General features: G+C 46.1%; 1 protein-coding gene across 1 annotated transcript; it reads left to right on the top strand.

The window, feature by feature from the left end:
- The first annotated feature begins 692 nt into the window (after positions 1–692).
- On the top strand, positions 693–20,280 carry LOC142839649 (nmrA-like family domain-containing protein 1). The gene is made up of 5 exons (XM_075955871.1): positions 693–795; positions 5,592–5,830; positions 8,245–8,491; positions 9,349–9,539; positions 18,287–20,280. The coding sequence occupies exons 1-5, from the start codon at positions 756–758 to the stop codon at positions 18,464–18,466; spliced, it is 897 nt and encodes a 298-aa protein (XP_075811986.1). The 5' UTR covers positions 693–755; the 3' UTR covers positions 18,467–20,280.
- The last annotated feature ends 416 nt before the right edge of the window (positions 20,281–20,696 follow it).

Below are 20,696 nucleotides of genomic sequence, written 5' to 3'. Positions count from 1 at the left end.
CTATATCATTTTCTGTCTTCACTTCCCTAGTGCTGGAATTAAAGATGCCAGCCACCACAACTTGGCTCTTTCTCTTTTAGACAGATTCAATCTCATGAAGCCCAGGACAGCCTTGAAGTCAACAGAGATCCATCTGCCCCTGTCTCCAGAGTGCTGGGACTAAAAGTGTGTGCCACCACTGCCCGGCTTCTATGGCTAACTAGTGGCTTAGCTCTGCACTCTGATCTTCAGGCAAGCTTTATTTGTTAGATCACAAACCAAGTATCACCACACATCTTAGAGAAATTGACCACACATCTTAGAGAAATTGCCCTCACAGCGCTTTCTTCTTTGAGAGTAACTGATCCCACCCTCAGCAGGTGGCGATCACTCTTGGGAAATTACTGATGTCTGTACCTCAGTTATTGTAGGCCCCTTGCTTGTCTGCCTGGTTATGACCTCCCTGGGCATTCCTTCGGGTTCCAGTTGGGCAGAAACATTAGCTCAGAACAAACAGGCCAATCAGTTATATGTGTGCAGATCTCTTTTTAGAGCATGGGATAGCCACCACCACCCCTGCTCCACATGAATCATCACTGGAAAACGGCAGAGACACAGTGAGTGAAGGAGTTAGTGGAAACAAGAACGCTTCCAAGGGAGGGGCACTACAGGGGCGTGGTGCTCCTACCTATAAAAGTTGCGCCAGGAAAGAAACGGCATTTCCCGGTTTGTCTCTGCTCGGCTGCTCTCCATCACCTCGTTCTTAGCCTGGGAACATGGCCAACAGGAAAATAATCGCAGTATTTGGAGCAACAGGTAAATATATATAATATATGTATATATATGTATATGTATGTATGTATGTATATATATATATATATTAGTTGTTGTTTTGTTTTTGTTTTTGGAGACAGGGTTCCTCTGTGTAACCCTGGCATAAAATGCATGCTAACTTTGCTCGTTTTTCTGACTTCCTGGTTTTAGATTTGGAGCCCAGAGAGTGAGCAGAACGAACAGCCTTTAGGAGTAAACTGAACGTCATCTTGTGCTTAGTGGTTTTGATGTGAGCAGGTTAACTTGACTTATTTGTAAAAAACAAACTGTCTTAGAAACTTGCTGACGGTATGTCCCCCTCATCACCAGCTAACTTCTTGGTGGAAGTCTCTCTGGAACCTGATCTCCTTTCCCACTCATTGTCTGATAAGCTGCAGAAGCAAGCAGGGAGCAGGGACCTTGTGCGTGCCTGGCGGGCACTCAGGTGATGTGAGGTGGTGATGAGAAGTCTGAGTCTTTAACTAACCTCCGCTCTCCACTCTGCCCCAACAGCTTGAGCTATCTTTGCAAACTGATAGTCAAATCAGTGTAGACCTATACCCCCAGGCTCTTAGTGATCCCTTTGAAACTGTGAGTAAATGGTGTCTCACTCAAAGGAAAGTACGGTCTTGGTTCACGTCCTCCAAAAACCTCCCTCCCCCATGAGAGTACACTGGCTTCCCTTGCTGCTTGCCTTTTTCCTTTAAAATGTTTTTTGTAGTACAGTGTGTGTGTGTGTGTGTGTGTGTGTGTGTGTGTGTGTGGATGTGTGTGTGCACTAGAGAACTGTGCAGCTGTGCAGCATGCACTTTATCCACAGAGCCACTCTGCTGGCTTTTCCTTGCTGTTTTTCAAATGCACGTCCCTTTAGAGCCTTTGCCCCCCTGCTCCCCGAGCCTAGAAAGATCTTTCCTGTCACTCTGTTTTCTCCCTCACAGATACCATGGAGATACCCTCCATTTAGACTTCCCAGGGTCTCCAGAGGGTGTTTCCATACCTCCATTTGAAACATGAGATTTTGTTCTAGCCAAGTCACCATCTGGACCCCTCCCTACCTGACCCGTCTTTCACGTCTTTCCACACTGGAAAACAAGTTCCACACGGCCAGGGAGGCAAGTTATTGACGTGCCCAAAGGAAAGAAAACAAAAAGAAAAGAAAAGGAGACTGGTGACTTTTGAGGTGGCACAAACCTTTAATCCCAGCACTTGTGAGGCAGGCGTCTCTGTAAATTCAAGGTCAGCCTGGTCTACAATAGAGTGCAAACGCAAAAGCCGAGTATGGTGAGATTGATTTTCTGAAAAGACAGAAGTCACAGAAAGGTTTTGAGCAGAGGAATTGACATAAGTTTCCTGGGGAGCCCAGGAAGGACTCTGGTAGGCCAAGAGCTCTGGGAATCTTCGCAGGGGTGGACCAGTGCCTGTGGGTTCTGGTCCGCTGAGATCTCTCACATCTGTTCTGCTCCTCTGCTGTGGGAGGTGCTGGTCTCCGTGCAAACCCACGGTCCTGAGTGGGTGCTGTTCTTATTCAGCTTGCTTCTATGTTCCCACTGCTTTTACAACACACAAATCTTGTCCCATTGGAGAAAATTTTTGTTGTTTTGGTTTGGTTTTTGTTTTTTGAGACAGGGTTTCTCTGTGTTGCCCTGGCTGCCCTGGAACTGGCTCTGTAGACCAGGCTGGCCTGGAACTATTAGTGATCCACCCGCCTTTGGGATTAAAAGTGTGTGCCACCACTGCCCAGTGGTGCATTACTCTTAAAAGAAATCCTAGTCCTCCTTTCAAATCATTCTGGTTTTTAAAATAAACTTGTTTAAAACAAAGCCACCCCACAAGAAAGAGAGAAAGAAAGAAAGAAAGAAAGAAAGAAAGAAAGAAAGAAAGAAAGAAAGAAAGAAAGGAAAAGAAAATCCGTTGGGTGTTGTGGTAACATGCTCCAGACACTCCTGCATTTGGAAGGCAGAGGCAGAAGTTCAAGGACACTGTGGGGTTACAGTAAACCAAACCCTATCTTAATGAAAACAAAAGCAGAACACCAATTAAACCAAAGAGAGAGAGAAAGAAATCGGATGTAGTTTTTTGTTGTTGCTGTTGGGTTTTTGTTTGTTTGGTTTTTTTTGGTGGGGGGACAGAAGGTGGTTTTTCAAGGCAGGGTTTCTCTATGTAACCCTGGCTATCTTGAAATTCACTCTATAGACCAGGCTGGCCTTAAACTCACAGAGATCCGCCTGCCTCTGCCTTCCGAGTGCTGGGACTAAAGGCGCATGTGCGCCACCACTGGAGATACAGTGTTCGGGAGATTTAATTTGTTACTGTGTTGAGCTCAGAGCTCTGGAAACTCAGTCAGTATCCTTGGACCCTAAAGAATTATTTTCTAAAAAAAAAAAAATTCCACACTTTCTTTCTGAAATTTCTCTGGGCTCAGTCTCTTTATCTTTTTATTTTATTATTTTCTATCCCTCTGTCTGTCTCCCCCACCCACCCCAAATGCGGGGGCATAGGCATTGGCTGTCTCTTCAGGGTTTTTTTGAGATAGGGTCTCACAGTCTATACTAGCCCCAGACTTGCAATGTGGCTTAGGTGGCACGAACTTCTGACCTCCTGTGGTTGCGTTCTGAGTTCTGAGTCACGCAGGTGTGCACCACCACGCCTGACTTCCAACTTTATTCCTATTACAATACGTTTAATTTCTCAGAGATTCTTCCTGAAAACACTTCCCACCCTTCCCCCTCGTGCATAAGTTTTTGAGACATGATCTCTTGCAGCCCAGCTGACCTGAAACTAACTCTTTAAAGACGACTTTACTCTGAGTCTCTCTCCTGATTCAGTGTTGTTGGTGCTGGGATTACAGACGGGAGCTTTCCATTCCCAGTTTTATGTGGTGCTGGAAACGGAACCCAGGGCTTTTAGTGCAGGCTTAGTTGGGGTTATCATTGCTGTGATGAAACCGTGACCAAAAACAATTTGGGAGGACAGGGTTTATCTGATTTAGCATTCATCATTGGAGGCAGGCAGGAGTGGAACTCAAACAGCGCAGGAACCTGGAGGCAGGAGCTGATGCAGAGGCCATGGAGGGATGCTGCTTACTGGCTTGCTTCCCATGCCTTGCTCAGTCTGCTTTCTTATAGAACCCGGACAACCAGTCCAGAGGTGTCCCCGCCTGTCACGGGGACTAGCTTTGTAGACCAGGCTTGCCTTAAACTCAAGATCAACCTGTTTCTGCCTTTCAAGTGCTGGGATTAAGGACAGGCAACACCCACCTTCCCCACCCCCCACCCCCAGAAGATCTTGCTACATTGGCCTAACAATCACTGTGCCCAGGCTGATTCTGGATTTCTAGCAATCCTCTTGTCTCAGCCCCCTGCTGAGTAGTTCATGCTGGAATTAAGGCCAGTGTCACCATGTTCAGCTTGTTTGTTTCCTTGGGAATTTTGTATTTTTTTTTAGTTACTTATTTTGTTGTTGTTGAGCAGGGTCGCAAGTAGTCCAGAGTAGCCTTGAACTCACAATGTATCAAAGCTAATCTTGAGCTCCAGACCCTCTTTCCTCTACCTTCCCTAGTATTGGTATTTCAGGTGTTTGTTACCACACCCTGCTGATGCTGAGACTTGAATAGTCTACCAATAAACTACGCCACAGCCTAGATATATTTGGGATGCAAATTCTCCCACCTTGGGTGTTTTTTCCTCCCAACTATTCCCTCCCCTTTGCTGATTCTGTTTTCTTTTTATCTATTTATTTTAGTTTTAATTTCCATGGGGAGGTTTTTCTCAAACATCTGGTAAATTTGGGCTACCTATTCATTCACCCCTAGCCAATTTGCTACTGGTCACCACCCGAGGCTCATGGGCAAAGCCAGCTTGTGAAACGGTAGTTCTTTATCTAGGGTCAGATCAGTGATACATCAGGTAGGTCCCACAAGAAGACAACTGAGAACAATTTTATAAGTCAGGCATAGTGGCGCTTGCCTATGCCCCAGCATTTGATAAATTCAAGGCTAGACTCTTTCTACAAAGGATGCAGGAGCGTAGCAACTCATCCTAAGGATCAACGAATGAGATTGCAAGATGCTGCTGGGCAGTGCTAGCGCACACCTTTAATCCAGCACTCAGGGGGCAGAGGCAGGCAGATTTCTATGAATTCAGGGCCAGCCTGGTCTATAGAGTGAGTTCTAGGACAGAGAAACCATATCGCAAAACAAACAGATTAGATGATTAGAAGATCCTAGTACAATTGACCATGGATGACAAAGCAACAGCAAAGGGTAAAACTTATGAAAGTTTTGATAATGCTTTATGAATATAGACTAAGCTTGGAGAGACACAGCTCAGTAGAAAAGCATTTGCTAAGTATATCTGAAGCCCTGGGTTAATCCTCAGCACTGGAAAAATCTGAATAGACATAAATAAATATAACTGGAGAGAGAGAGAGAGAGAGAGAGAGAGAGAGAGAGAGAGAGAGAGAGAGAATGAATCATTCAAGGTGTGGGAACTAAAAACTAAAAAAAAAAAAAAACAAACCCAACCTATAGTATCTATATCTGCATAATTGTTCTTAATTGCTTAACTGGAATCTGTACCTGGCCATGTGGCTTGTTTTTTTTTTCCCCTCCAGCCTCTCCTGGCCCTCTGCCTCTTACCGCCTGGATAATTTGAAAACCATAGGATGCCTAAAGTTCCCCGTGGTTCCTCCAGAAGGGGGTCCTTCAGTAATAGTTCCACGTGCAGCTGGGATCTTCTAGTGAGCATTTTTGTTTGTGTGTTTGTTCCTGATCTTGTGCTTTTTCTTCTCTGACCTTGCAGGGGCTCAGGGTGGCTCTGTGGCCAGGTCCATTCTGGAGAACAAACATTTCGCATTGAGAGCGCTGACCAGGGATGTGAGTCAGAAAAACGCCCTTGCGCTTAGGGACCTTGGTGCCGAGGTGGTCAGGTGTGACCTGGATGATGCTGCGTCTGTGGAAGAGGCCTTAAAAGGAGTCCATGGAGCCTTTGTGGTGACCAACTTCTGGGAACATCTCAGCAAAGAGAAGGAAGTGTGTCAGGTGGGAGCTGAAACATCCTTCTCTCCCTTTTAAGGCCCTTCGTCTTCGCCCACCCGCTTCTGTCTGTGCTAGTCTCAGTTTGAGCCCCAAAGTAAGCCTCGCTTGGCCACATTCCCCTTGGCACTTAGGAAATAAGTCCACGATAGGTACTTGCTAAAGGCTGGTAAATGTGATGTTATATGGCACCTGTTGAAAGCTGAAGACTTTGCGCATTGGAGGAGAGCTGCTTTGTAGCACAAATAATAAAAACCCAGAGACAGGAGCCGGGCGGTGGTGGCTCACGCCTTTAACCCCAGAACTCGGGAGGCAGGGGCAGGCGGATCTCTGTGAGTTCGAGGCCAGCCTGGTCTACTAGAGCTAGTTTCAGGACAGGAACCAAAAAGCTACGGAAAAACCCTGTCTCGAAAATCAAAAAAACAAAAAACAAAAACCAAAAAAAAATCCCCAAACAACAACAACAACAAAACAACAACAACAACAAAACCCCCAGAGACAGATATTGCTGTTCAACTTGAAGATCAGAAAAAGAAAAACAACCAAGCCCCTGGAGAGCTCTTACCTCTATGAAATCTTCAGAATGAAAGAGAAAGAGTTCCTGTCTCATCCCACTTTGTATTCCTGTCTAGTGCTGGGATTAAAGGCGAGCACCACCACCGCCCAGCCTCTATGGCTAACTAGTGCAGCTGCTGGGAATAAAGGTGTGTGCCACCACTGCCTGGCCTGCATGGCTGACTGGTCTGGTTGCTTTGCTGATCTTCAGGCAAGCTTTATTTATTAAAACACAAATATATACCACTGTATTGCTTCATAGAGCCAGTCATTAAGTCCTCCATTTATTAGTTTCTAGGTGGAGGGCAGGGATGTCCCACATTGAGGTTACTTTGACAGCAAATGGGAAGATAAAATATGCCTATAAAATAAAACATTTAGGGCTGGAGAGATGGCTCAGAGATTAAGAGCTGCTCTTCCAGAGGTCTTGAGTTCAATTCCCAGCAACCACATGGTGGCTCACAACCATTGATAATGAGATCTGGTGCCCTCTTCTGGTGTGTACATGTTAACAGAATATTGTATGTGTAATAAATAAATAAATAAATAATCTTTAAACAAACATTTATAAATATATATGAAATATATTTATACTTCAATCAGAGAATATGGGGATGAGTTAGCAAGCAGGGAAATTGAGTAGAATCCAGGGAGAGAAGGATTGTGTGGGAAGTGCATGCACCGGTGATGTGTGCTGTGACTCAGTGATTACACTGAGCAGAGATCACAGCCCAGCCACGGCAGTGGGATGAGGGTAAAGGGATGGGGCCTTTGCACTGTAGCGGAACAGAGCTCTATGTGCAGGTCTGTGTGTACACAAGGGGAGAAGAGACAACGCCACATCCTTACCATCAGAAACACTATATACGGACACCTCAGCGACTCACAGAAATGACAAATTTCAGAAAAACAGATACGGGGCAGAGAAGTGTTTACTGAATTGCTCTTGCCACTTAATGTTTACCGGATTAACTTTGGGATGCCCTAGTGTTATGCTCTGGGCAGGAGTGTGCATGTGCTTTGCCACTGAACTCCATCCTCGACTTTCTTTTTTTTAACTTTTTATTTTGAGATTTTGATTTATGATCGTCCTGCCACAGGCACCCAAGTGGTTGGGATTTCAGGGCTGTACCACCAGACCCGTTTCCCTGCTTGCCCCTTAAAAGTATTTATTGAATTTTTCTTTACTTTTTTTTTTTTCAAGACAGGGTTTTTCTCTGTGTTGCCCTGGCTGTCCTGGAATTAACTCTGTAGATCAGTCTGGGCTCAAACTCAGAGATCCACCTGCCTCTGCCTCCTGAGTGCTGAGATTAAAGGCGTGCACCATCACTGCCTGGTATATTTCTTGAATTCTAATTCTGACATTCACTCACACATACTCATGTGCATACACCCACCCACCTACTCACACACACACACACTCTCTCTCTCTCTCTCTCTCTCTCACACACACACACACACACACACACACTCACACACACACCTACACACACACACACACACGAAACCTGAACCAGAGGTTGCTTGTCATTTCTTAGCTTCACTTCTCCTGACTGCTAGGGGAGGTTTTATAGGTAAAGGTGAGACTACAATAATGAGGGAGGGAGGGAAAGAGAGAGAGGAGAGAGGGAGGAAGGGGGAGGGAGGAGGGAAGGGAGAGCTAGAAATTTAGAACTAAAAACAAAAAAGAGAATCCATAAGCCAGGTGTGGGGAGGGGAAAGGGAGGGAGAGGAGAGCGAGAAATTAGACATTTATGTGTGTATATATCCCTCCACTTGGCCCACAAAATCCAACTGGTGTGCAGACACCAGAAAGAAAATATAAATGTATATTTGCGTGCAAAGGCTTGCATTTTGCCCCTCAGGGGAAGCTGGTGGCAGATATCGCCAAGCGCCTGGGCCTGAAACACGTGGTGTACAGCAGTTTGGAGAACGTGGACCAGTTGAGCGGGGGCAAGCTGAAGGTGCTGCACTTCGACGGGAAGGGGGAAGTGGAGGAGTATTTCTGGTCCATTGGTGTTCCCATGACCAGCGTCCGCCTGGCAGCTTACTTTGAAAACTTCCTCACCATGTGGAAGCCGGTGAAAAGCCCTGATGGCTACTACACCCTAGGTAAATGCCAGGTTGCCGTGAAGGTGCACCCACAGCTGGGCGCCTGCCTCCTCCCTTGCCTCCTGTTTTCCCTCCATCCCCCATTTCCTGCCCCTCTTCACTGGACACACTGGTGCTCTTGGCTCTGTGTGACCTGTTTAGAGGCCACTGAACAGCCCTAGACTTCCCCACGGCAGTCACACCCCCAGGGACCAAGACTGGACCTGGCAGGAGGCACACAGGTTATCTTTCCAGCCCATCATGCTGACACTCGCTGTGTGTGTAGTTAACTCTGTCCGCAAGCCTCAGCTTCCTGGAAAGGCTGAACAAGATGGTCACTAAGAGTCCTCGCTGGTCCATCTGCCCTTCGGCAGCAGGCGAGAGCAAGATCCCGTCCTCAGAGGTAGTCTCAGGAGATGGGTCCCCAGCCTGCTCCAGCACAGACTGCATAGATCTATAATGTGTAGCTTGGAGTAGCCCTGGGCAAAGAGGGAATGACCACTTCCCTAAGGATCCCACAGATGCAGGCTGCAGCACTGGGTGTCCCTGCTGTGGGAATAGCTGACACTCCCTAAGGAACCCCCAGCTTGTGCAACCCTGTGAGAACTAGTGACTGTGTGGTTCTGTTAACTTCATGATTCTGTGACCTTCATGATCCTGTGACCTTCATGGTTCTGTGACCTTCATGATCCTGTGACCTTCATGGTTCTATGACCTTCTGAGCTCCGCTCCCGCAGTGACCTCTTCCCGTAGCCCCTGCTTTTCACACCTCTAGTTTAAGGGGTTAGAGTTGATGAAGCAACTAGCTCAGGGTGGAGGACCTGCCAAGGATGTGATACTATGATTTATTTTTTATTTGTTTGTTTTTTTGAAACTAGCACTGCCCATGGGGGATGTGCCAATGGACGGGATCTCCGTTGCCGATGTTGGAGCTGTTGTCTCTAGCATTTTCGCTTCTCCAGAGGAGTTCGTTGGCAAGGCCGTGGGCCTCAGCGCAGAGGCCCTAACAATACAGCAGTATGCTGACGTTTTGTCCAGAATTCTGGGGAAGGACATCCGCGATGCAAAGGTACGTCCTTATGTTGTTTGTGACAGGGGTTGTTTCTTTTTCTTTTTTAAAATTTATTTATTTATCTATCTATGCCATATTGTGTGTGTGGATGTCAGAGGACAACCCATAGAAGTCAGGCCTTCTTTTTTTTAAAATAACTTATTCTTATTTCATGTGCTTTCGTGTTTTGCCTGCATGTATGTCTGTGTGAAGGTGTTGGCTTGCCTGAAACTGCAGTTACGGCAGCTACAAGCTGCCACGTGGGTGCTGGGAATTGAACCTGGGTTCTATGGAAGAGCAACCAGTGCTCTTAACTGCTGTACCATCTCTCCAGCCTCCAGAAGTCGGTTCTTGTAGGTGGAGTTTTTGCCTGTTAGCTCTGTCCTGCCAGCCTGCTCCCAAATAACAAAGAGACTTAATATTAATTATAAATGCTTGCCGGGCGGTGGTGGCGCACACCTTAATCCCAGCACTCGGGAGGCAAAGGCAGGCTGGCAGAGTCCGGCTTGGTCTACAGAGCAAGTTCCAGGACAGGCTCCAAAGTTATACAGAGAAACGTTGGCTTAGAAAAGAAAAAATTATGAATGATAAATGCTTGGTCGATAGCTTAGACTTGTTTCTAGCTAGCTCTTGTAACTTAAATTAGCCCATTTCTATTTATTTACTTGCTGCCACGTGGCTCATCACTTCATTTAGGACACATCCTGTTTCCTCTGCGTCTAGCCCACGTCTCCCTGACTTCTGTCTTTTTTCCTCTCAGGATTCTCTCTGCCCCACAAATCCTGCCTAGCCACCAGCCAGCCTGCTCTTTACTAACCAATGAGAGCAGTCTGTGTTTACAGTGTACAGCATGGTTATTCCGCAGCGAGTTCTCACCTTCTACCACACGTGGCCCACAGGTTAAGCTCAGGTTGTTAGGCTTGGTGGCAAGAGTCTTTTCTTCCTGAGTCATCTCATGGGCCCAAGGCAGGGCTTAAGTAGTGCAGGTGTCCTCAAGCTTGAAGTAAAACACCCTGCCTCAGACTCCCTCGTGTTGGCGGGACAGTGGGCACAATCGTGCTGGTTCCAAAGGCGAAGTCTTTGGTGATCAGTGTGCCCACAGGAGGCTCCCTCAGCTAGCATCTTACTGATGTATACATTCATTAGGTTTATTGGTGGGTTTTAGAGGGTGAACCCAGGCTGTACCGTCAGAAGCCGAGAGAGTGCTAGGCTTACAGACCCTCACTCCTATATGGCTCTATGCTAACAGACCTTCACGCCTGTATGGCTTTATTTCCCCAGCTTTAGAGTCATCGGCTTGTTACATAAACTAAAGTGCTTTTGCGTGGAAAGGGTTTAGAATCTGAAGACCAAGGTGCAACTTTCTCACCTGTGCTGTTCCAGCAACCCTCACTGCAGATGGGAGAAGCGGGTGCAGGTGGGAGCCGGGAACGAAAGGTATTTTAGTCTCTCAGCCTCAGCTTCCTCACTTGTAGATCGGCACTATGGGGGCCCACCTCAGAGTGTCCTGGTGAAAACCAGACAGGATATAGTTAGAGTCTACCTTGGCGATCAGCACACAGCAGGACAACATCAAGTCCTGTGTGCCCAGTGCTAACGTGGAGGAATTTATAGGGCAAGCAGTGTGAGGATGTTGGGACACAGAGCGGCACAATGATCATCCCTCCAGGTGACTAACCGTGTCATCCTGACTATGCTCTGTGGAGGCCAAGAGGACACTTCATGTAAAGAATGGGTTCTAGGGCCGCAGGGGTGGCTCAGTGGTCAGAGGCTTGCTGCTGTTCTTCCAGAGAGCCGGAGCGGAGCGTGTCTCCTAGTCTCCACAATGGGAGGCTCACAGTCACCTGTAACTCCAGCGTAGGTGGAGTCTTTCTGTCTCAGCAGCCACTTCCCAAATAGCCATCCAGAGTCTTAATATTAATTACAAATGCTTGGCCGATAGCTCAGACCTGTCAGGAACTAGCTCTGACAAGTTAACCCATTTCTATTCATCTGCGTGCTGCCCCTAGGCTCGTGGGCTTTACTTCTATCCGATTTTGTGCGTCCAACTTGTTCTCTCTCTGGCTGGCGGCTCCTCTGACCCACCCTTCCTCATCCATCGCTCTCAGTTTGGCTTTCCCACCTAACTTTATCCTGTTCGGCTACTAGCCAGTCAGCTCTTTATTAAACCAGTCCTAGCAACATATATTCACACAGCTCTGGGGGGTTCTGCCATTCCCTTCCGTCCTCCTTGGGTACCCCAGAGCACATACATACACATTCATACTAAAATAAATCTTTTTAAAAAGGGGATGGGTTTGAAGGGACTCTTTTTTTTAAGTTCTTTTTTTCCGTTTATTTATTTATTAAAGATTTCTGTCTCTTCCCCGCCACCGCCTCTCATTTCCCTCCCCCTCCCCCAATCAAGTCCCCCTCCCTCATCAGCCCAAAGAGCAATCAGGGTTCCCTGCCCTGTGGGAAGTCCAAGGACCACCCACCTCCATCCAGGTCTAGTAAGGTGAGCATCCAAACTGCCTAGGCTCCCCCAAAGCCAGTACGTGCAGTAGGATCAAAAACCCATTGCCATTGTTCTTGAGTTCTCAGTAGTCCTCATTGTTCACTATGTTCAGCGAGTTCGGTTTTATCCTAGGCTTTTTCAGACCCAGGCCAGCTGGCCTTGGTGAGTTCCCGATAGAACATGCCCATTGTCTCAGTGTGTGGGTGCACCCCTCTAGGTCCTGAGTTCCTTGCTTGTGCTCTTGAGGACACTTAGTGAGCCCTCAGTAACTGACAGTGCCATGGGTGTTGTAATAAAAAAAAAAAAAAAAAGCAGGGGGCTGGAGAGATGGCTCAGAGGTTAAGAGCACTGACTGCTCTTCCAGAGGTCCTGAATTCAATTCCCAGCAACGACTTGGTGGCTCACAGCCATCTGTAATAAGATCTGGTGCCCTCTTCTGGCCAGCAAGCATACAGACAAAACACTGTATACAAATAAATTTAAAAAAAAAAAGCAGCGCGCAGCGAGGAAGATGTCATGTGACAGAGCTCAAGTGCAGATGGATTTTTTTACTGGAGAAAAGTGAATGCGAAAGGGGGGAGGGGAGGCCAGCCTCTGGGGACACGAGGAGAAGAGACAGACGGAGAGAAAGAGACGGGGGGGGGGGGGGTTTAAAAGGGAACGCAGATGTGCACAGGGGGTGCCCTTAGTGGCTACAGCTGGGGACGCGTACCCCAGGGGCAGACCAGTACAGGGAACGCAGTGAATGTGCATAGGAGGTGCCCTTAGTGGCCACAGCTGGGGACGCGTACCCCAGGGGCAGACCGGTACAGGTGCCTGAGTGCTAACAATGAGCCCCATAGGAGGCGTCTGGTCCGAAGTGTGGCAAGGACAGCTCTCTTTACAGACAGGTGGGGAGGCTTGGTACCATTTCCCCCGCACAGGTGTTGATGGGGTGGGGGATGGAAGAGACTTTTCAGATGGTGCAGTGACTGAGCCAGATAGTTGCGACAGAAAACATACTGCCCGCCAAAGCCTCGAGTATTTATTTATGTGCGGCCCTCGAAGGGAAAGTTGATCTATTCTGGGTGTCTTGTTTTCTGCTGCTGTGGTAAAAGTGCTCTGACAAAAAGCAACCTACGGGGGGCCAAGGGCTTATCCGGCTCACAGCTCCAGGTTACAGCCCAGCCTTGCTGGGAAGTCACAGGGACAGGAACTCCAAGCAGCTGGTCACATTCTATCCACAGTCAAGAGCACAGAGCAACAAATTAACTCACGCACGTTAGTGCCCAGCTTGTTTTTTCCCTTTTCATTCTGTGCAGGACCCAGCCAATGAAATGGCTGCCTTCCTTCCTTCAGGGTGAGCCTTCTAAATTGACCCAGTTAAAGTAATCCTTCACAGGCACGCCCACAGGGCAAGCTAATCCAGACAATCCATCACTGAGAGGAACTTCCTGGGTGATTCTAGACAGTTAAACTAACCACACCAGCAAGGTGGCTCATATACCTGTAATCCCAGCACATGGGATGTGGGTCATGTGGGTCGAGAAAGACTTTTGTGAGTTGCAACCTGAGCTGTAGGGTGAGAATGTGTCTCCACATCTCAACAACCCAAAAGAGAGTTTATTGAAGTTGGACAGTGGTGGCCCACGACTTTAATCCCAGCACTTGGGAGGCAGAGGCAGTCAAATCTCTGTGAGTTCCAGGCCAGTCAGATCTACAGAGCAAGTTCCAGGACAGTCAGGGATACACGGAGAAATCTTGTCTTGAAAAACAAAACAACATAAAAAAAAAAAAGTTTACTGACCCCAGTTCTTGAATATCCCCATTCCCCTCAGAAATGGAGGGTATCTTCTTGCTTGCATCGGCTCTTGGTATAATGAATCACTGGACAGGGGAGTTGCACAGGGCTTTTATACCCCCATCACGGTCTCCCTACCAGCCACTCACAGGGAGGGGTGTTAGTTGCTTGGACTTCCAATTCAATTTGGGTGTTAAAATTGTGAGGACACTAATAGATTTTTTTTTTATTCTGGAAAACCATGGTAGGTGTCAATCAAGACATAAAACGTCTGTTATCTTTAGCAAGGCACGGTGGGGGCACACACTTTTAATCCCAACACTCAGGAGCCAGGAGCTGGTGAGCTCTGTGAGTTCAAGGCCAGCCTGGACTACAGAGTGTGTTCCAGAACTGCCAAGGCTACACAGAGAAAACCCTGTCTTGAAAAACAGACAAAGAAACAAAACCAAAATAAACAGAACAGCTATATCTTTGAACTAGGGTATCTCTGAAGTCACACGGAATTTCATAGAGGAAGCTAAGTTCTTCCAAGCTTAAGAAGGCAGTCTTCCTGGGGGCTGGAGAGATGGCTCAGTGGTTAAGAGCATTGCCTGCTCTTCCAAAGGTCCTGAGTTCAATTCCCAGCAACCACATGGTGGTTTACAACCATCTGTAACGAGGTCTGGTGCCCTCTTCTGGCCTGCAGGCATACATGCAGACAGAATACTGTACAATAAATAAATATAAAAAAAAAGAGTGACATAAAAGAATGATTTAAAAAAAAAAAAAGAAGAAGGCAGTCTTCCACTCAAAGGCAGGTTCCTGAGACGTCTTACAGGGTTTTGTCCATAAATATATTTCCCAGTAGTCCATCTCCTGGGACATTCACATTGGTTCTTGGTTTTGTTTTTTTTGTCTTGATGGTTTGACCTGTATATGGAAAAACAGGGAAAAGGGGTATATGGGCAAAGAATATGGGTAAAAGGATGCGTGGTTATATTCATTCTTATGGGGCTTAGTAAACACAGTTTTGGGTGGCTCCAGATCTTCCTAGCATTTTAGACGGATACCTGGTCCCTGGATGTTCTTGGAACATTTATCTGTTTTATAGGATGGTTAATACTGTTTTCTCTTGATGGTTACTACCAGTCTGTCCTGAAGTCAAGTCCACATTTGCTCTCAGGTAGCAAAATGGTTAGGCATTATGTTGATTTTGAGAAGGATGCATCTGGCCACAAGGTGGCGCTCCAGCCCTCCCAATTTGGTACTCCCCGGCCCAACCTCTCTAAAGAGAGGCACCTGTCGGCCGGACAGATTCAGGGCAAGCAAAGCCTACCACTCTCTCTCTAATTGTTCAGGACTGCCTGAACTGTCTGTCCAACCCTCGGGGAAACACGGATCCCTCAGAAAGTGAGTTGCAAGAGAACAGATCTCAAAAATCTTTAAAAATCCGCAGGAACAGATCCCTATTTTATGAGGTTTGTTAGTTGTCATAGTTACAAGACGACAGTGTGATTTAAAGAGACAGAGTTCCATGCTCCTAACAAATACTATTCTGTTTCCAAACTCAAAGTTTTAAACATTTTTCTAATTAAAAATATGTTTCTTTCAACATTTTTGTTTATGTGTGTGTCGTGTATTTGTGCGTTCACACACACGCAGATGTTCTGGGAAGACAGAAGGACGGCTCACTGTGAAAGCTGAACGAGCCTCAGGTTTCTCAAGAGAAGTATCCATTCTTAACCACTGAGCCATCTCTCTAGCCCTTGTCTTTCTAATTTCACAAACACCAAATGCTTATTACAGTGGCTGAAGCAATTATGAAAAAGAAAATAGTCAGGCAGTGGTGGTGCCTGCCTTTAATCCCAGCACTCAGGAGGCAGAGGCAGGAGGATCTCTGTGAGTTTGAATCCTGGCCTACAAAGAGAGTTCCAGGACAGCCAGAGCTGTCACACAGAGAAACCCTATCTGAAAAAAAACAGCCGGGCAGTGGTGGCGCACGCCTTTAATCCCAGCACTCGGGAGGCAGAGGCAGGCGGATCTCTGTGAGTTCGAGGCCAGCCTGGTCTACAAGAGCTAGTTCCAGGACAGGAACCAAAAGCTACGGAGAAACCCTGTCTCGAAAAATAAAAAACAAACAAACAAACAAACAAACAAAAGTCAAAAAATAAGAAAAAGATAATAAAACCCATCCTGTTTAATCTCTGAGTGATAACAAGTAAGATCTGCTGCTTTTTCCCAATCCTTTCCCGGTATATGTAACATATATATCTGTACTTAAAGTAGATCTGCTGCTTTATCCCAATCCTTTCCCGGTATATGTAACATATATATCTGTACTTAAAGTAGATCTGCTGCTTTATCCCAAGCCTTTCCCGGTATATGTAACATATATATCTGTACTTAAAGTAGATCTGCTGCTTTATCCCAAGCCTTTCCCGGTATATGTAACATATATATCTGTACTTAAAGTAGATCTGCTGCTTTATCCCAATCCTTTCCCGGTATATGTAACATATATATCTGTACTTAAAGTAGATCTGCTGCTTTATCCCAAGCCTTTCCCGGTATATGTAACATATATATCTGTACTTAAAGTAGATCTGCTGCTTTATCCCAATCCTTTCCCGGTATATGTAACATATATATCTGTACTTAAAGTAGCACTCAAGTCCCATTTCACTCAATGTTATGAACACTTCCCTATTTTGCTAAACTTCTTCAAATATATTAATATGATAATATGTTTTTATTGTTCCGTTGCTCCTGCATCTTCTTTCTTTTCCCCTTTCCTGATTTTTATTTCTTTGAGACAAGCTTGCCTGGGACTCACTCTGTAACACAGACTAGCCTCAGCCTCACAGCGGTCCTCCAAGAGCCAGAATGGGGACTTTCATTATTAAAAATGCCATGCAATAATCATGAATCTATTGATTTGTTTCAAATATGGAGGAAGCTTATTACCGGGTCGAGGTACACACCAAGAGACAAGTGCAGTCTTCTCAGGACACAGAAGCCACACAACTGTGATTGTCCATGCATTTTTATTTCTCACACATATTTTTCTTTTCTGCTTTTTAGAGACAGGGTTTCTCTGTGTAACAACCCTGGCTACCCTGGAACTCTGTCTGTAGACCAGGCTGGCCTCGAACTCACAAAGATTCACCTGCCTCCCAAGTGCTGGGATTAACAGTGAACACCACTACCGCCCAGTCTCGCACATATTTTCCTAAGAACAAGTGTGTGAAGGGCCAATGAGATGGCTTTGCAGGGGAGGGTGCTGATAACAACCCCAGGACCTGAGTTTGATCCCCTGGATTCTCAGGGGGCGAGAGAGAGCTGACTCTGGCAGGTTGTACCTCAGGACCTGAGTTTGATCCCCTGGATTCTCAGGGGGCGGGAGAGAGCTGACTGTTGTCTCCCACACTGCTGTTGCACATGCGTTCACATGTGTGTGTACTCATATATACATATGTACATACATACATAAATACATGCTAGTTGTTTAAATGGAATAAAACCCAGCTGGAGCTGTAAGGCCACAGTTCATCTCTGCAGGGAGGACAGATTATATATTTATATTATATATATTTATATATATAAATTATATATTATATATATAATTTATATATATAAATATATATATATATTTGATTTTAGAGACAGGGTTTCTCTGTAGTTTTTTTTTTTTTTTTTTTGGTGCCTGTCCTGGAACTAGCTCTTGTAGACCAGGCTGGCCTCGAACTCACAGAGATCCACCTGCCTCTGCCTCCCGAGTGCTGGGATTAAAGGTGTGCGCCACCACTGCCCGGCTGAGGACAGATGATATTGACCAGCTATTAAGATGATACCCATTTCTTCAGTAGAGGAAGTTATGCATCTATTTAGTGTCAGGCACGAGTCAGGGACAAAAGACATCTCAGTAAGCATGGGATGTGCTCCATTGCTGCTGGGCCGCATGGTTCTGGCAGAGACTAGAATGATTGAAGGGGGAAAAACCCCAGATCTCTAGCCAAGAAGGGGGAGGAAATAGATGGGATATCACTGAGTAAAGAGTCGGTGTGATGGGGAATAATGCCCATGTAGCCGGGAGGGCAGACCATCCTGGAGCCTGCTGGGGCAATCCGGGAGAGATGCAGTGCTCAGATTTACCTTATCCAGATGCCAGGACCTAAGACAGCTGTGCCTTCAGCATCATCGGCTGGCACATGGGTGTAACGTCACCACCAGCGGCTGCAACTGGAACCTGTGATCAAACACTGATCAAATACATCAATAACGATTTCCACTGAGTACCACACTTAAAGACTATAAAGAGTTTCACATAGTTTGGATCAGAATTTTCCATCCAATCAGCTCATCAGTCAGCTTCCGGACAAACGGTGTGAGAGGTTCTTCAGATCCTTAGATCCTGGAGCTAAAGAATGAGGGCCTGCGTCAATACTGAGATGAATACGTAAACCTATTGCAAACCATACCACTTACTGCTTTCTTCTTTCTTCTTACAAGATCACCCCAGAAGCTTATGAGAAGCTGGGATTCCCTGGAGCGGACGAATTGGCCAACATGTTTCGTTTCTATCACATGAAGCCCAACCGTGACATCAAGCTTACCCACCGTCTAAACCCCAAAGTCAGAAGCTTCAGCCAGTTCATCTCAGACAACCAGGAAGCCTTTAAAGACTTGTGAAGACCTTCAGCTGTTGAGGCAGCATGACCTCCTGCCCCTCAGGTCATGCTGTCCTTGCAACACAACACTCCCCTTTACAGAGCAGCTAGGCCGGGGAGGCAATTATCTGCACCACCCGGGGGTTCCCCCTGCCTTCTTTCTGGGGGATACACTGTACTGGGGATCCAACACAGCAGTTTGATTCTCTTCAAACTTTCCAGCTAGTAATCCATGGTGGTAGAGCTGCTTGGTAAATTGAGAAGTCCCAGAATACATTGCCTTCTCCAGATCTTTCTCTCCAAGATCCAAGTTGTCTCAAAAGGCTGGTGTGATGAACTCAGAGCACCTCCCTTAATATAAGTGGGAGGTCACTTATCTTTCTTCTGAACGAGGGATCCCCTTCTGAAATTTCCCTAGCATCTGTTTTCTCTGATGTATCTCAAAACTTTCAGCAAATTAAAACCAACCTAAGTGACCATCAAAAGATGGATAGACAACACAATGTTTTAGGTATAGTGAAGTATTATTTGATCCTAAAAAAGGAATGAACTACTGATGTATACTACAACATGCCGAGTTTTGAAAACACTGAACTAATTGAAAAAAAGTCAGATAGAGCAAGATAAATATCGAATGATTCCAATTATGAGAAATATCTAGATGGGCAACTTCACTGAGATAGAAAAGGTTTATGACTGGGGCAAGGAGGAAGTGAGTCACTGCTCAGTGGTTACAGGGCTTCTATTAAAGCTGATGAAAGTGTGGACAACAGGGGCCACAGCTACACTATATTGTGAATGCAGTTACTGCCAATGAATTGTATGCTTGAAATGGTAAATTGTGAATATATAATTGCATATACTTATTATGCCACAATAAAAATTTTTCCAAAATATAAGTGTTACAGCTCTGAAGGGAAAGATATCCTCACAGCTAGGAGCCAAAGAATATCACAAAGTCACACAACCTAACAAACTTCATACAAGGTATTTGTTGGGAAAGATACAAGAGGGTGGTTGCCTCTGCTTGGGAAACAAGCAGTTGAGAACTGGCAGAGGGTGTGGGGATTCAAACATGGAGGCAGTTGCTTGTGGAAGAGGAAGACTTTATTTTGCCCCATCTAGAGCCTTTTATACCTTTAGGCAGCTGGACTGAGGCATGCTGGGCAGCCAGAACCTGAGGTCAAGGTTAGGGCATCGTGTAGGAAGAACACTTCTGCAAAACACCACACACCAGAACACAAACATCCTTGTCAAATACAGGGTACAAGGAAGTTCAGCTGTCGGTCAGGGGGAGTGGTGGTGGCCAGGCCATCTGGGTGCAGCCAGATCACAACAACCATGTGGTTGCTAGGAATTAAACTCAGGACCCCTGAAAGAGCAGCCAGTGCTCTTAATCACTGTTGCTGTCATTCTTCAGGTTTGAGAGATGGGACCTGGAAGTCACTGGCTTGGTGTGGCTGTGCACACCTGAGGCTGAGGCAGGAAAGCCTTCATGGCGCCCAGGACACTGCCCCTCCCCCTTATTTCACCAGTAGCAGTATGGTTGCAGGACATTTAGGAGTTTTGCAACCTCTCGTGTTTTATTTAAAATGAACGCCCTTGTATACAGAAAGCATACATAGACTAATAAATTCAAGTGAGTGGCTCTACACAATATATTCCTTGGGAGGAGAAATAGATGTTAAAAGGTACAAGGTTTTTGTTTGTTTTCTTTTTTAAAGGCAGGGTTTCTCTGTAGCCCTGGTTGTCCTGAAATTTACTCTTTAGACCAGGCTGGCTTTGAACTCACAGAGATCCGCCTACCTCTGCCTCACAAATGCTGGGATTAAAGGTGTGCACCACTACCGCCTGGCTGGCACATGCCTTTAATACCAGCACACGGGAAGCATAGGCAGGTGAATCTCTGTGAGTTACAGGACAGCCTGGTCTAAAAGAGCTAGTTCTAGGACAGGCTCCAAAGCTACAGAGAAACCGTGTCTCAAAAAACAGAAACAAAAACAAAACAAAAAAATTATATAGAACTCTCTGGAGAATGTTGTATTCAATGAACAAGCATAAAGTATTAGTCCTGAAATTCAGCTAAGTATAGGGACATACACCTGTTATCTCCACATTAAAGTGGAAGGACTGCCTAGAGTTCAAGATCAGTCTGAGTTACATAGCCTGGGCTACAGTGTGAGGCCCTGCCTCAAATGAGCAAGACCTGAACCGTAACAAAACATTAAACACCTCTACAGCCAGTTCAAGCT

The sequence above is a fragment of the Microtus pennsylvanicus genome, chromosome 1, assembly GCF_037038515.1.
Source record: "Microtus pennsylvanicus isolate mMicPen1 chromosome 1, mMicPen1.hap1, whole genome shotgun sequence".
In the NCBI taxonomy this organism is placed as follows: Eukaryota; Metazoa; Chordata; class Mammalia; order Rodentia; family Cricetidae; genus Microtus; species Microtus pennsylvanicus.
Note: the sequence above shows the minus strand (reverse complement) of the source record. Positions and strands in the feature narration are given on the sequence as shown.

What these genes read in the sequence shown, in the direction of transcription:
- LOC142839649 (XM_075955871.1), top strand. Translation starts at nt 756, where the DNA reads ATGGCCAACAGGAAAATAATCGCAGTATTTGGAGCAACAG. An exon ending in CGCAGTATTTGGAGCAACAG is followed by an intron (nt 796 to 5,591) that starts GTAAATATATAT and finishes CTGACCTTGCAG; the next exon opens with GGGCTCAGGGTGGCTCTGTG. An exon ending in TGATGGCTACTACACCCTAG is followed by an intron (nt 8,492 to 9,348) that starts GTAAATGCCAGG and finishes TTTTGAAACTAG; the next exon opens with CACTGCCCATGGGGGATGTG.